The 17,316-nt window shown below is 49.0% G+C and overlaps 1 protein-coding gene across 1 annotated transcript in view; it reads left to right on the forward strand.

Moving 5' to 3' along the window:
• The window catches only part of LOC119173378 (26S proteasome non-ATPase regulatory subunit 6), a 36,912-nt gene that overhangs the window by 5,167 nt on the left and 14,429 nt on the right, over positions 1–17,316 (forward strand). Inside the window, exon 3 of the mRNA XM_037424220.2 lies at positions 12,468–12,613. Coding sequence (XP_037280117.2) covers positions 12,468–12,613 — 146 coding nt within the window. The remainder of the gene's footprint in view (positions 1–12,467; positions 12,614–17,316) is intronic.

A 17,316-nucleotide genomic window follows, 5' to 3' on the forward strand; every position in this document is an offset into this window, starting at 1 on the left:
GATGTGAGCACCAATGGTGACTTGCCAGGCTTCAGTAATGGAACCAAACGGCTGGTCTTCCAGTTAACTGGGAGGGTGCCCTCTCGCCACGAGTCGTTGTATATCTCGAGGAGGGCACTCCTCGCACACTCACCAAGGTGACACAGTGCTCTGTATGATATTCCATCAGGCCCGGGTGCTGATGTCCGTCTACACAAAGCCAGCGCTGCTTTAAGCTCATGAATAGAAAAAAATTGGTCCATGTGGTGATCGTGTGATGTCGTGCCACCACGTGAGAGCGTGGAGATGTTGGGATCTGCGAGTTGACCAGATAATTTGGCACAGAACTCTTCTGCCACGTCGACCTCCGATCTCTGTTGAGAGAGGGCTAGAGCCTTGAATGAAGACCGCTGAATGGGAGATGTCCGGAGCCCTCTTATTGTCCTCCACAAGTGTGATAAAGGCTTGCGAGGATCTAACGAAGCGCAGAAGGCTGCCCAACGTTGTGACTCTAGCTTGTCTATGCGGCGTTGTATCTTCTTCTGAAGACGTCTAGCGATTCGTAAATTGTCGATTGCTTTCGTGCGTCGGTACCTTCGTTCCGCACGCCGTCGGAGAGCCCGAAGTTGTTCTAATTCCACATCAAATTCGGTTACTCTCGAAGAGCATGTGAGGGTGCTATAATAAACATTTTGCTATAATTTTGCTATAATTTTGCTATAATAAACACACTAGCGCAGCGAGCAAACGAAAAGCGAAACTGGAACCAAAATCGGCTGCAAGCTGCCGGACAACTTGCGTAGTAACACAAATGTGCGGAGGCCCCGCCTCATAGCCTTCGCTCCAATGTCAAGAAAAGCTGTCGCCGAGTATAGCGGCACACACACACACACACACACATACATATATATATATATATATATATATATATATATATATATATAAGGGAAAGAAGTGTATACCTAAGGGCTCGTTTTTCCGTGTTTTAACACAATAATAATGCGATCTAACAGACAGTAATGCCAAGGAATGTACAGGGGAAGTTATTAGAACCAATGGAACGTAAATACGAAGAAAGAAGAAAGAAAAGTGGATGAAAAAATAACCAGCCATGAGCAGGAATCGAACCTACGACCTTCGAATGAGGCGTTCGATGCGAGCATCGCCGTCTCCCTCATTATATATATATATATATATATATATATATATATATATATATATATATAAATATATATATATATATATATATATATATTTATATATATATATATATATATATATATATATATATATATATATATATACAAGTTTGTGCTAAACTACGCATACATTCATAAAAAACACAAATATGTATTTACAATCATATATACTGTAGCGAAGCCTCCGAACCCTGAAATGGGTCGAACTCTTGAGTACCTCCTAGTGGGGCTACCCAACAAGGACGCCGCTCGCACTAAGAGCCCGTGCTTGGCTGTGACTGTCGCCATTGGATATTCTCGCTCGTTGCCGGCTAATAAACGCCTTAACAATTTGGTGGAGAGTGCTGCGATCCCCGTCTATGCCTTTGGAGCTACGATCACGTACCCTGCCATCTACTATGTACCACGACGCTTCTCAGCAAACGCCGCCTCCAATGCCACCCCCTTGTCCCGGTGCCCCCGAATCCGCGATCCACCCATCTTCACTGGCGCTGATGGCACTGACGTGGAGGACTGGCTCGCCATTTACGAGCGCGTGAGCGTCCCCAACAAATGGGACGAGGACGGCAAACTGACCAACTTGGTATTCTACTTAACGGGTGTTGCCAGTTTGTGGTACAACAACCACGCGTCCGATTTTGCCACCTGGTCCGATTTTAAGACCGCAATTATCAACGTCTTTGGCCGCCCTGTTGTTCGCAAGCTGCAAGCCGAGCAGCGCTTGCGTGAACGTGCTCAGGAGGCTGGTGAGTCATTCACCAGCTATATTGAAGACGTCCAGGACCTATGCAACAAATTTAATCCCACCATGTCTGAGTCTGACAAGATCCGAAACATCAAGAAAGGCATTGACGATGATGCCTTCACGATGCTGCTCGCCGAAAACCCCGGCACAGTGGCTGAGGTCATCACACTGTGCCAGAGCCACGAGGAGCTCCACCGGAAGCGTTCGATGACCCGACGCTCCCCACCACGAGCTGCAACGCTTGCTGGCTTGGAGGCCAGTTGTGGCCAAGTGGCGTTGATGGCAGACCTAAAGTCCTTCATTCGTGAGGAAATCGCGCGTCAGTTCTCGCTCCTGCCCTTTGCCCACCAACCGACCATTCAACAATCGCCTACTACCCTTCTCCCTCCCATCTGTCGAGCGATTGAACAGGAAATAGCGGAGGTAATGCCTGCGTACCACACCCCACAGCCTCCGGCTCCTGCGCCCCTGAGTTACGCGCAAGTGGTCGCCAGGCCGCCCCAAGTCGTTCCAGCACCCGCCCCTCTGACTTACGCCGAAGCTGCCGCTCGACCTCCGTCCTTTGCAGCGGGTATGCCCGCTACGTATGTTGACGTAACCCCTCAGCCTCTGCTTCAGTCCACCATGCAGCCACCGTTCCATCCATCGGCCCTTGCGACATGGGTGAGACCTACCCCGGTGAACAGATGGCGCACACCCGACAACCGGCCCATCTGCTTTGCCTGTGGTTACGCCGGTCACGTGGCCCGTTATTGCCATCGCGTACAGCCGGCTCCGATTTCTTCACCTGTTGCTGGCCAACTCAGCCGTCCTTATCGCGAAGAACCGCCGTCTATGCCACCTCGATCTCGCCCAGGTCCATCTCGAAGATCGCCGTCTCCACGACGTCGTTCCCTGTCCCCCATGCGGCCAAGTGCGGCTGCTCATGAGCGGGAAAATTAGTCGTCGCAGTCCCCGAGGCAAGGACTGCGACGCTATCGCAATGTGAAAACCCTCAGAGCAGCCCCTTGAATGTCATTGACGTGCTTGTGGACGGTGTTTGTGCATCGGCTCTTATTGACACTGGAGCTGCCGTATCAGTTATGGACGAAAAACTCTGCCGCTTACTTCGAAAAGTGACGACGCCACTTTCTGGGTTATCCCTCCGTACTGCAAGTTTGCACCGTATTCATCCTACTGCAGGGTGCACAGCTCGCGTTGTCATCCAGGACGTTCTGTATGTCGCCCAGTTCATCATCATTCCGGCATGCTCTCATGACGTCATCCTGGGATGGGACTTTCTCTCCCGCCATGACGCCGTCATCCATTGTGCCGCCGCCGAAATTGAGCTCTCACCCTTCTCGCATTTGACGCCAGAAGACAGTCCCTCGACACTGAGCAAGATTCTAACGAAAGACGATACAACAGTGCCTCCAAACTCGACGACGGCTGTGTCTGTCTACTGCGCTGGTCTCTCCGACACCATTGCACTTGTTTCGCCATCTGACCGTGCTTGCAGCAGGAAAGGGTTGCTAGTACCTTTCGCGAGCGTGCAGGTCAACCAAGCCAACGCTGCCATTTTTGTAACCAAACCGTCCCCGTACGCTGTTACCTTGCTTCGAGGGGAATGTCTCGGCAGAGTGGAACCAGTCGACGACGCACAAGTCCTGGACGTACCCGATGACACGCGCGGTCCCAGGTCGTGCACCATCAATGCTGTTTTCACTTCTGATTCGTCATCTGCTGATGTATTTGGCCCCTCCATCGCTGACAACCTTACGGCCGTACAGCGTTCCCAACTTCTGGACCTGTTGCAAGATTATCGTTCTTCTTTCGATGTCGGTAGAAGTTCTCTCGGTCGCACGTCCGTTGTTACGCATCGCATCGACACTGGTACCCATCCACCTTTACGGCAACGTCCATATCGCGTGTCGCCAGCTGAACGTCAAGTAATTAATGATCAGGTAGACGATATGCTCCGACGCGACGTTATTCGGCCCTCGGACAGTCCATGGGTGTCTCTTGTTGTTCTTGTTGCGAAGAAAGACGGTTCTGTGCGGTTCTGTGTGGACTACAGACGGCTCAATAAGATCACTCGCAAGGATGTTTATCCACTGCCACACATCGATGACGCGATTGACAGCCTTCGTGGAGCCGATTTTTTTTCTTCCCTCGATCTGCGCTCGGGTTACTGGCAAGTACCCATGGCTGACGACGCTCGACCAAAGACCGCCTTCGTCACGCCAGACGGCTTGTATGAGTTCAACGTGATGCCGTTTGGTCTATGTAATGCATCTGCGACCTTTGAGCGCATGATGGACACCGTTCTGCGCAACTTGAAATGGTACACGTGCTTGTGTTACCTCGACGATGTCATTGTCTTTGCTCCGGATTTCTCCGCGCATCTCCAACGTCTGAAAGAAGTTTTCTCACGTGTGAGCAATGCCGGCTTGCAACTAAATCTGAAAAAGTGCCGCTTTGCAGCACGGCAACTCACCATACTGGGGTACGTCGTGTCCAAAGACTGCATTCTTCCCGATCCTGCCAAGCTTCAGGCCTTGGCCGAATTCCCCAAACCTGCATCTGTTAAAGAACTGCGTAGTTTCGTGGGCCTGTGCTCATACTTCCGACGCTTCATACGAAACTTTGCCACGATCATATCGCCGCTGACGAAGCTCCTTGGAAGTAACGGGCCCCTCAATTCGTGGTCATCCGAGTGCGACGACGCGTTCGCGAAGCTCCGTCATTTGTTGACGTCGCATCCCATTCTACGCCACTACGACCCCACAGCCCCAACGGAGGTGCACACGGACGCCAGCGGTGTAGGCCTCGGCGCTGTCCTGGCGCAGCGAAAACCCGGATTCCCTGAATATGTCGTAGCATATGCAAGCCGTACGCTCACGAGAGCCGAGACAAACTACACCGTCACGGAGAAAGAGTGCCTAGCGATCGTCTGGGCTCTTACAAAGTTTCGACCTTATTTGTATGGTCGCCCATTCGATGTCGTCATCGACCATCATGCACTATGCTGGCTTTCATCATTGAAGGATCCCTCAGGCCGTCTCGCCCGTTGGGCTTTTCGCTTACAAGACTACGACATCCGTGTGCTGTACCGCAACGGACGCCAGCATGCTGACGCTGATGCACTCTCACGCTCCCCTCTACCTCAAGACGGCGTGCCCTGCTCAGTAACCTCAATTGCTGTATCTGCCATCGATGTTGACATCCTTGCTATCGAACAGCGAAAGGATAATTGGATCGCCCCGCTGATCGACTTGCTTTCTGATCCGTCCGCAACACCATCCACGCGTGCCTTGCGTCGTCGAGCTCACCATTTCGCCATCCGTGACGGCCTCTTACACCGACGCAATTACGACTCCAATGACCAGCAGTGGTTACTCGTCATACCCCGCAGTCTGCGGTCAGAGATATGTGAATCTTTTCATTCTGATCCGCAATGTTCGCACTCTTGGGTATCCAAAGCTTACCACCGCATTCGACAACGCTACTTCTGGCGCGGGATGTACCGCTATGTGCAGCAGTTCGTTCGCTCTTGCCTCACTTGCCAACGCCGTAAACCGTCAGCCCACATGTCGCACGCCGGTCTGCAACCGTTACCTTGCCCTGACCGTCCCTTTGGGCGCGTAGGTATCGATTTGTATGGACCACTTCCTCTGACATCGGCTGGTAACCGCTGGGCCATCGTTGCCGTTGACCATTTAACGCGATACGCCGAAACCGCCGCTCTCCCTGCGGCTACTGCGCGCGATGTTGCGTCCTTCCTGCTGCATCGATTCATACTGCGCCACGGACCACCCCAAGAGCTTCTTTGCGATCGAGGCCGTGTCTTCTTGTCGGAAGTCGTCGAAGCCATTCTGACGGAGTGCCATTCTGTCCACAGCAAAACTACTGCTTACCACCCACAGACGAATGGCCTCACCGAACGTTTTAACCGCACCCTCGGCGACATGCTTTCTATGTACGTCGCTGCCAATCACACTAATTGGGATAATATACTGCCCTTCGTCACCTACGCCTACAACACCGCCCCTCAGAGCACGACTGGTTTTTCACCTTTCTACTTTCTGTACGGAAGGCACCCGTCGCACACCATGGACACGATACTCCCGTACACGCCGGATACATCTGAGTGTACACCTATTTCCGAGACAGCCAGGCTTGCTGAAGAGTGTCGCGAGCTTGCCAAGACTTTTACGACGCAAGAGCAAGAGCAGCAGAAGAGTATTCGTGATGGCTCCATCACTTCTGAGCCCACGTTCCTTCCCGGTGCGCTTGTATGGCTCTCGATCCCGACCTCTGTAGCTGGCCTCTCTTCCAAACTATGTCCCAAATACGAAGGCCCCTACCGTGTCATCGAGCGCACCTCACCCGTCAACCATCTGATCGAACCCGTTGAACAATCTTCGGACATGCGCCGCCGTGGGCGAGACATCGTCAACGTGGAGCGCCTGAAGGCTTATTATGACCCGCTCATAGTAACAAGCTGTTAGGTCGCCAGGCGGCTCCCTCTTCGACCCCGGGGTAATTGTAGCGAAGCCTCCGAACTCTGAAATGGGTCGAACTCTTGAGCACCTCCTAGTGGGGCTACCCAACAAGGACGCCGCTCGCGCTGAGAGCCCGTGCTTGGCTGTGACTGTCGCCATTGGATATTCTCGCTCGTTGCCGGCTAATAAACGCCTTAACAATACATATATTTACAACAGATCGTGAACATGGGTAGGCATATTTACAATACTTCGACTGGCGCTATACATACACTTGATAGCGGCGAACGGAGCGTCGGCCGTCGATCAACTACTCACAAGCGGCGAAGTGCGTCGGCATTTATGCTCTTGCCATCGAATGTTCTAGCGTTATCGCTGGCGGTGGCGTAGGTTCCAGAATAATCTGTACAGCTCGCAGAGTGGGCGTGATCTTATCGAAATGATCTACTAAAGTCCGGAAGCTTCTCGAAAACTGCAGGCGCGGTTTGCACTGAGCATTGTGTAGTGTTTTGGGGCGATAACAAAACTTGAGAAATACAACGTGGCAATATAAATGTCAAGTCAAACAGTGATTGATGATTGATTTGTCGGGTTTAACGTCCCAAAACCACCATATGATTATGAGAGACGCCGTAGTGCAGGGCTCCAGAAATTTAGACCACCTGGGGTTCTTTAACGTGCACCCAAATCTGAGCACACGGGCCTACAACATTTCCGCCTCCATCGGAAATGCAGCCGCCGCAGCCGGGATTTGAACCCGCGACCTGCGGGTCAGCAGCCGAGTACCTTAGCCACTAGACCACCGCGGTGGGGCTCAAGTCAAACAGTCTAACACATGTTGGAGGAATAAAAGATTAACGTTAATCATGCTCAGGCAAATTAGCATAGAACCGAGGAGAGACCACCCTACAGACAATGTTGAAAAAGTATACTTCTTTCGTCTATATCTGCGCATATTTTCGCAGTACAAAATAGCCCAAGTTATCATTTTTCGACTCCCATTCGTATTTGAGCGACATTTTTTTGTTATCTCTATAAATATTTTTGTTTATGAGAAATTTCTCTGAATGCCGCTTCTTTTTGGACGTATTTTGTGATTATCATTTGCTTGCTAGCAACTTCAGCGTCTGACATTCCTAGTTTCAACACACTCTGGGGGGGGGGGCGTCAATAGTTTCCTATAGATACATAAGAGAAAATTCTGGCACTATAGCGCCAGAATTCCCTCTTGTGTAGCATGCAGCTTCCATAGACACTACAGTGTCTATGGGAGCTGCACCTCAGAGGGCTAGCGCGACCATGTAAATGATGAGTGGTACACAGACTTGCCTAATCTTTGAGATTTCAGCTTTGTTTGGCTTCATGTCACTTGGAGCTGCTTCGTCACGAAACGACAATTGGCAAATGTTCAGCCGTTGCACTTCCCCACCTTAACCTTTTAGGCTCACAAATTCAAATCCATGGTCGCGAAGTTCAATATTGTTTGCCTTTTCATTCGAAACAGAAACCAAAACACCACAATAAATGAAGCCAAAAGTGTGTTCGAAGCCCGCAAGCTCGAAGACTAGGCAAATCTATGTACTACGTCATTACCATGGTCGCTGAAGGATCGCAGTGCCTCACTCCCCTCTAGTTCATTTTAAAAAACTCTACGGGTGGTGTGTTCAGGCGCTACCGTCGCATCTCGAAAGCCCCATTGACTAATGGTTATTATAGTAACCTGCGTTTTCCTTTGAACGCAAAAATTTGCTATTCAGTTGTGCTCAAGGTTTTTTTTTTTTTTGTTACCAAGCTGATGTTCTTTGAAGTTTTCTGGCAAGTTTTTTCTTTGTATAATACTTTCCTTCAGACGCCAGGCGGCAGGGCGTCAACGACTCAAAAGTAACTCGCCCAAGCCTTTGATGAAGTAGGTCCATTGCTCGGAACGTTCATCAGCCTGTTTGCGATAACTATCCCTGTTCATAAAAATTATACATAGCTCACATTTGTGTAATGTAGTGTGTCATTACCACTTATTGAACTCCACGAAATTGTACAAGATGAAGATACGTGTATGGTGCTGTCGCCCAGACACAGCTGAATTGGCACGCAAATGAAAAAGACGACATCGTGGTTGTTGTGGGTTGGACTCTCGAGTTTCTCCCGTTTTGGCTGCATGACTGTGCGCTCTCTAAGCCGTTAGCAAGACCAGCTCTCGGTGAATAAATCTTCCCCGTAACATCTTTTGGTTGAGGTGCTGGGTATCGATCCCAGTACCTCTCGCAGCCGTAGGATAAATACGGATAGAGAGTGCACAGTCATGTAGGCAAAACGGGAGAAGCTCGAGAGTCCAGCCTACAACAACCACGTTGTCGTCTTCTTCATTTGGGTGCCAATTCAGCTGCGTCTGGGCGACAGTTCCATACACGTATCATCACCCCGGCCCATAAGGCACCGTCTCGGTGCCTGTTAAATGAGCGAGTCGGCGTTGTAGGGCTTGAGACGAGAAACGTGGACTACTGCCGTTCTGGATGCAGCAGCTGATGAGTTTGTGGTAGCGGCAATCTTGTAGGTCACAGGTGTGACCTGACGAATGAATCAGTAGGGCCCAGCGTATCGCGATAGTAGTTTCTCGCAGAGGCCGACACGTCGAGATGGGAGCCACAGGAGAACAAGAAATCCCGCAGAAAAAACGCCATCTCTATGTCGACGATCATAATGAGACTTCTGTGCTCTCTGCGACGATGATAACCGAACGCGCGCTACCACGCGTGCCGTCAGGGCCCGGGTGATCGCATCCTGAGCGTACGAAGTGGAGTATGGGTGGTCTGATGAAAGCAGTGTGCCGAAGGGCAGTAAAGGATGACGTCCGAAGAGTAGATAAAAAGGGGAGTAGCCCACTGTTTCATGATGCGACGAGTTATAGGCGAAGGTTACAAACGAAAGAGCTATGTCCCAATCAGTGTGGTCGGTAGATACGTACATGGCAAGCATGTCTGTCAATGTGCGGTTTAGGCGCTCCGTCAGGCCGTTAGTCTGAGGGTGGTAAGATGTGGTGAAGTTGTGATGGGTAGCACAAGATCGGAGTAGATCATCAACCACACAAGATAGAAAGTAGCGACCACGGTCTGTGAGCAGGTGAGACGGAGCGCCATGCTGGAGAATAATGTCGTACAGCAGGAAGTCGGCAACGTCGGTTGCACAGCTGGTTGGTAGCGCTCGAGTGATTGCATACCGAGTGGCATAGTCTGTGGCCACTGCAATTCATTTATTTCCAGTTGTAGAAGTAGGAAAGGGACCTAGCAAGTCCAACCCCACTTGATAAAATGGCTCGGCTGGAACTTCAATAGGTTGAAGAAGACCGGCAGGGGGAGTCGTAGGCTTCTTTCGGTGCTGGCAGAGGTCGCAAGATGCGACGTGACAGCGAACGGAGCGGTAGAGACCCTTCCAGAATACTCGTCGTCGAATGCGGTCGTAAGTTCTGGAGACTCCTAGATGTCCAGAAGTTGGAGCATCGTGGAATTGTCGCAGAACATCCTTTCGGAGGTGATGCGGTACGACGAGTAAAAGTTCCGCGCCGTCGGGGTGTAAGTTGCGGTGGTACAAAACGTTGTCTTGAAGTAGGTAGCTGCTAAGAGAAGGGTCAGCATAACGCGATTGAAGGTGGTCAATGATGGTGAGCAGCGATGGATCTCGGCGCTGTTCGTCGGCCACGTTCAGAAAGTCAGTGATGGCTAAAACGCAGGCATCGGATTCCAAATCAGTGGAGCTAGGTGGATCAACGGGGTGCCGGGATAAGCAGTCAGCATCGCTGTGCAGCTTTCCAGATTGGTAAACAACCGAGAACGTGTACTCCTGTAATCGAAGTGCCTGCCCATTGGCGGAGTCTTCCTGTAGGGTCCTTAAGCGTCGACAGCCAGCAAAGCGCATGATGGTCCGTGATGACTGCGAACGGACGTCCGTATAAGTACGGACGGAATTTCGCAATAGCCCAAACGAGGGCTAAGCATTCCCGCTCAGTGATGGAATAATTTTGCTCCGCTTGCGACAAAAGTCGGCTAGCGTAGGCTATCACACGGCTGGTGCCATTCTGTATCTGAGAGAGTATATCACCAATGCCATGGCCGCTTGCATCAATACGAAGCTCTGTTCGAGCCGCTGGATCAAAATGAGCCAACACAGGTGGTGATGTGAGGGCGGTAATTAGCGACGCGAAGGAATGTTCTTGGTCCCTTTCCCAAGAAAAGGCCACATTCTTTTTGAGGAGATCCGTTAGGGGCCTAGCAATATCCGCGAAGTTGAAGACAAAGCAGCGGAAGTATGAGCAGAGCCCAATAAAACTGCGAACTTCTTGGGTGGAACGCGGAACTGGGAATTTTCGGACTGCACGAACTTTGTCAGGGTCGGGTTGAACACCAGTGGCGTCAACAAGGTGGCCGAGTAGTTTAATCTGCCGTCGTCCAAATGAGCATTTCGACGAATTCAGTTGGAGACCAGCGCAACAAAAAACGTCAAAAATTGCCGAGAGACGAGACAGGTGGCTTTCGAAGGAGGGCAAGAAAACTATTACATCATCCAAATAGCAAAGGCAGGTCGACCATTTGAAACCGCGAAGAAGACAGTTCATCATACGCTTAAAAGTAGCCGGGGCATTACACAACCCAAAAGGCATGACCTTGCTTCCCCGTAACAATATGTTCGAGCACTTCGCAGTTTCACATGGTGTAGTTGGACTTGGTGTCACCAGGTGGCGGATCTCTGCAGCAGCTCGCATACCCCTGATACGAACGGATGGTCACGCCACCTAGCGTTGTTATTATCGCCACCTCCATCGTTGGGTCCGCATCAACGGTACCTAGGTGTGCCTCTAACAGTAATGATGTGCGGATAGTCGAGAATTGTTGCAAGATAGTCTCGCTATGGACGGCCTTAGTTGCCGTGATAAAAACTTGCAGGCACATTTAGTTGAGGTGCCTCCTTTTCTGCGATAATCTTCACCGGAACATATCGTTGGGCCGTTGGCACGGTGGTGTCACGCAGGTGAGGGCGAGCTGGACGGCGTCAAGAACGACAAAACAGAGATGATGTCAGCAATAAACTTTTAGAAAAATTTATTGGCTGAACATGTGCCCTAACAGTAACAAAAAGAAATTATTTGATAATTGTAGGCGACGACGTGGTCGAACGGTGGGTGCCAGACAGTCCGGCCTTCTGCGGCAATGCCCTATTTTATTCTTACGTCATATTCAGGCATCAGACTTGCGTGAGGCTACGCATAATTTTGAACAATAGCGAGCAAGAACAGTGTGGAAGCGCATAAGCCGACAAGACATTCCAGCCCCGCTTTCTTTAAACCAAGGTGTTTTAGGCGCACGATATGACTTGCCCCTTCATGAAAAAAAAAACATGGTCTTGATGCCCTTTGCACATCAAGACTATGCTTAATACCTTCTCGTGGGTATGCCATATACCACGAGAAGGTATTAAGGGTTTGAACCAAATATAGATAAATTATTTGGTGAGTAATTCCAAAAACCTCGCTTGCAGGATAAGACCAATGTTTTATGAAGAAATATGTGAAGGGTCAGATATTGTGCGTTTACCAGGACATAGTTTATCAAATAAGGCACAGCTTCTTTAGTTTATCAAATAAGGCAACAGCTTCTTTACTTACCAAATAATGTAACTACTTACTGAATGAGGTAACTCTTCGTAACTGTTGAAATAAGTGCCAGGCGCGTTGCCTAAAGAAACAATATGGGGTGTTGTTACTGTTGCTCTGTAATATTATTTCAGGTAGGGAAGGGGGCAGCTGTGAACTGGACGTTTGCGTGAAGCGTCGGCGTGCCGTCAAGCGTCAGGCTGCTGGTATACCTCGATGGCCCATAAGGACAGCCAAAAAGCTACTGAAATGAACTGAGCGTGTGCGGTATCAATAATACTAGCAAGTATGAACCCAACCCCTCAGTCATTAGTTTGACATTGTGGCCCTCTTGTAGACATACTTGTACACCAGTACCTCAACAAGTGCTTCCTTGTTTCGGAACGAAGCGGTGCTATTTGTTCTCCACGCGCTCGCAGGATGCGGCACTGGCACAGCTCAACAAGACGTATGACAAGACGGTGGGTCTCGGTCGCCGGCTGGACGTGCTCTTCCACATCATCCGCATCGGTTTCTTCTACATGGACCACGAGCTCATCACCCGCAGCATCGACAGGGCCAAGGGGTAAGTTCGTATATTTGCGTTCGACGGCTTGCTATAGTGTTGAAAACAGTGTACATTCATTTTGACTTGAGATAGTCGAAAGTATTGCGAGCATTATTCACGCGCTCTATCCTGTATATACTCATCATCATCCCGCTGGCCTCGGTTGTGGGGCTCAGGCTAAGCGAATAAAAGAAGATTCTCGCATCTTCAACGTTGCCTTACACGTGGTGGAGAGTGGTTCCTGGTCCGATAGTCCTCTCTATCCTGAGGGTCCTCATCAGCTACCGCTGCGAGGCACCGCTGGAGCTACGTTTGGGCCGCTGTCTTCACAACCACCCCTCTGCCATGTCAGGTGATGAGCAGAGCACCGCAGCTTTTTGCGTCCCGCCTGGGCCCGTAGGGGTGCCTTCTTGGACTGTCACCACCACTCAAAAGATTCCCTTGGTGTTTGCTGACCTAAGTACTGTATAAGTAGGCTACTAAAGCCGTAGTCCTTCAATAATTCTTGTGATCACAAAACTTCGTCAACACCTGGTGGGGGAGCTTCATACGCTGCTCGAAAATTCCGCAATCCGGTGCAGTTCTGCCACAGAGTCAATCTTCAAAGCCGTCCGTGTAATCATATGCTCGTGCAGTGCGAGACATGCTGCTGGATACCATGTGTAAACGCCATCTCAAGATGAGGATGCCTAACACGAGTTGCGTCCTGAGAGGCCGTTCCGGCTACACGAAAACCACAAATGCATCGTTGTTTTCGTTACGACCAAAACAAACAGGAGTATGAAAAATCGAAGAGGACCATACCACAACAGAAAAGTGGCGATATTAACTTTCAGTCAAAGGACACACGTGTGGGCATGAACCATTTTGACGCCTTGTACGTATATGCGTAAAATGTTTTACATTAACAGCGAATCTGTGTACTTAAAAGAGGACGAGCAAATGCTGAAGACTGATGCCGGTTCCAGAATTTTGGAAAGACTTCCTTCGTATCTCACGGAACGCGAACCCTGGACCCACTTATCGACAATACATCATCATCATCATCATCATCATCATCATCAGCCTGACTACGTCCACTGCAGGACAAAGGCCTCTCCCATGTTCCGCCAGTTAACCCGGTCCTGTGCTTGCTGCTGCCAATTTATACCCGCAAACTTCTTAATCTCATCTGCCCACCTAACCTTCTGTCTCCCCCTAAGCCGCTTCCCTTCTCTGGGAATCCAGTCAGTTACCCTTAATGACCAGCGGTTATCCTGTCTACGCGCTACATGCCCTGCCCATGTCCATTTCTTCTTCTTGATTTCAGCTATGATATCCTTAACCCCCGTTTGTTCCCTAATCCACTCTGCTCTCTTCTTGTCTCTTAAGGTTACACCTACCATTTTTCTTTCCATTGCTCGCTGCGTCGTCCTCAATTTAAGCTGAACCCTCTTTGTAAGTCTCCAGGTTTCTGCTCCGTAGCTAAGTACCGGCAAGATACAGCTGTTATATACCTTCCTCTTGAGGGATAGTGGCAAACTACCTGTCATAATTTGAGAGTGCTTGCCAAATGTGCTCCACCCCATTCTTATTCTTCTAGTTACTTCAGTCTCGTGGTTCGGCTCTGCGGTTATTACCTGCCCTAAGTAGACATAGTCTTTTACAACTTCAAGTGCACTATTACCTATCTCGAAGCGCTGCTCCTTGCCGAGGTTGTTGTACATTACTTTCGTTTTCTGCAGATTCATTTTAAGACCCACCTTTCTGCTCTCCTTGTCTAGCTCCGTAATCATGAGTTGCAATTCGTCCCCCGAGTTACTCAGCAATGCAATGTCATCGGCGAAGCGCAGGTTACTAAGGTATTCTCCATTGACTCTTATCCCTAACTGTTCCCATTCTAGGCTTCTGAAAACCTCCTGTAAGCACGCGGTAAATAGCATTGGGGAAATTGTGTCCCCCTGCCTTACACCCTTCTTGATTGGTATTCTGTTGCTTTCTTTATGAAGCACTATGGTAGCAGTTGATCCCCTGTAGATTTCTTCCAGAATGTTTATATATACTTCATCTACGCCCTGATTCCGCAGTGTTTGCATGACGGCTGATATTTCTACTGAATCAAACGCTTTCTCGTAATCTATGAAGGCTATGTATAGGGGTTGGTTATACTCTGAGCATTTCTCTATTACCTGATTGATAGTATGAATGTGGTCAATTGTTGAGTAGCCTGTTCGAAATCCTGCTTGTTCCTTTGGTTGATTGAATTCTAATGTTTTATTTACTCTGTTAGCAATTACCTTTGTAAATAGCTTGTATACTACAGAGAGCAAGCTGATCGGCCTGTAATTCTTCAAGTCCTTGTCATCTCCTTTCTTATGTATTAAGATGATGTTAGCGTTCTTCCAAGACTCTGGTACTCTTCCCGTCAGGAGACACCTCGTAAACAGGGTGGCTAGTTTTTCTAACACAATCTGTCCTCTATCTTTCAGCAGATCTGATGTTACCTGATCCTCACCAGCAGCTTTGCCCCTTTGCATGCTCTCTAAAGCTTTCCTGACTTCTTCTATCATTACTGGTGGGGTGTAATCTGGGTTACTGCTAGTTCTTGTAGTATTAAGGCCGTGGTTGTCACGGCTACTGTACAGATCTCTGTAAAACTCCTCTGCTATTTTAACTATCCTATCCATATTGGTAGTTATTTTGCCTTCTTTGTCCCTTAGTGCATACATCCGACTTTTGCCTATCCCAAGTTTCCTCTTCAATGCTTTGACACTTCCTCCGTTTTTCAGAGCGTGTTCAATTCTCTCCATGTTATACCTTCTTACATCGCATACCTTACGTCTATTAATCAACTTCGAAAGCTCTGCCAGTTCTATTTTGTCTGTTGTACTTGACACTTTCATGATTTGACGCTTCTTAATTAGGTTCTTCGTTTCCTGGGAAAGCTTGCCAGTGTCCTGTCTAACTACCCTGTCTCCAACTTCCACTGCACACTCCGTAATGATACTCGTTAGATTATCATTCATTGTATCTACGCTAAGGTTCGTTTCCTCACTAAGAGCCGAGTACCTGTTCTGCAGCGACACTCTGAATTCCTGTACTTTCCCTCTCAGTGCTAGCTGATTGATTGGCTTCTTGCGTATCAGTTTCTGTCGTTCCTTCTTCAAGTCTAGGCGAATTCGAGACCGTACTATTCTATGGTCACTGCATTGTACCTTGCCAATCACTTCCACATCCTGCACGATTCCAGGTTGTGCACTCATTATAAAGTCTATTTCGTTTCTTATTTTCGCCATTAGGGCTCCTCCATGTCCACTTGCTGTTTTCTCGTTTTCGGTAGAAGGTATTCAAAATCCGTAAATTATTGCGTTCTGCGAATTCTACTAGTAGCTCTCCTCTGGCGTTTCTAGTACCGATGCCATAATCTCCTACTGCCTGGTCTCCAGCCTGCTTCTTCCCTACCTTTGCATTAAAGTCTCCCATCAGTATTGTATACTGTGTTTTTACCTTACTCGTTGCCGATTCCACGTCTTCACAGAAGCTTTCAACTGAAGCGTCATCATGGCTGGATGTAGCTGCGTAAGCCAGTACCACCTTCATATTGTATCGCTTATTCAGTTTAATTACGAAACCTAACACCCTTTCATTATAGCTAATGTATTCCACTATGTTGCCAGCTATGTTTCTGTGAATTAGGAACCCCACTCCTAGTTATCTTCTGTCAGCCAAGCCCCGATAGCAAAGGACGTGCCCATTCTGTACCATCGTATAGGCATCATCTGTCCTTCTAACCTCACTCAGCCCTATTATATCCCATTTAACGCCTTCTAGCTCCTCGAATAGTACAGCTAGACTTCCCTCACTAGATAAGGTTCTAGCGTCAAACGTTACCAAGTTCAGGTTCCAATGGCGGCCTGTCCGGATCCAGAGATTCTTAGCACCCTCTGCTGCGTTGCAGATCTGACCGCCGCCATGGTCAGTTGCTTCGCAGCTGCTGGGGACTGAGGGCCGTGAGTTATTTGACGTAAGCATGTGGGAGGTAGTGGCCAGATACTGCACCAGGGTGGCCAATCCTTCTCTGGTGAGGGAGTGCGTTCTCGGCGGTGTTTGCCGGTGAGGCCGCACCCCAGGCCTCTTAATGCAGTTCCATCAACACGCGGGTTTTTTTTTTAATCCGGTTGGAAACTGCGCGGTACCGGGATTTGAGCCACGGACCTCTTGCATGCGAGGCGGATGCTCTAACCACTACGCCATCGCCGCAACCTCTTCGACAATACAACCACTATGGAAATTAACACGTAAACCACGAACAGATACGAGCTGAGGTGTGCATTTAGTGTCCAGCAGGTGGTGGTAAAAATTCAGTTAAAGGGACGCCACAATCTATATTCTATGTGTGGATGATCATTATTCATGTTCCGTAAAGAACTTATCCGTGACCTGATGCATTGGTACTCCGTGCATGTGACTGTGTACCAAAAACTTATAAAGGGTCGTGCCTGTATCTTGCTTTTATAAATGATCGTGCCTGTATGTTGCTTTTGCACGGGTAAATTGTATTTTTTTTATTGACTTATACCAGCTTTTCTTCCCTAATAAGTCATACCATGATGGCAACAATTAACAACATCAGTGACATTAAAATATGTGAAGTTTTTCTAAACTGTTTTGCAATAATAGAAGCAAAATGCCTTCTCTAGATTGTGTTCATCTGTTAAGATGTGGCCAGAAGACTCAGATGC

The sequence above is a fragment of the Rhipicephalus microplus genome, unplaced genomic scaffold (assembly GCF_043290135.1).
Source record: "Rhipicephalus microplus isolate Deutch F79 unplaced genomic scaffold, USDA_Rmic scaffold_15, whole genome shotgun sequence".
Taxonomy (NCBI): domain Eukaryota; kingdom Metazoa; phylum Arthropoda; class Arachnida; order Ixodida; family Ixodidae; genus Rhipicephalus; species Rhipicephalus microplus.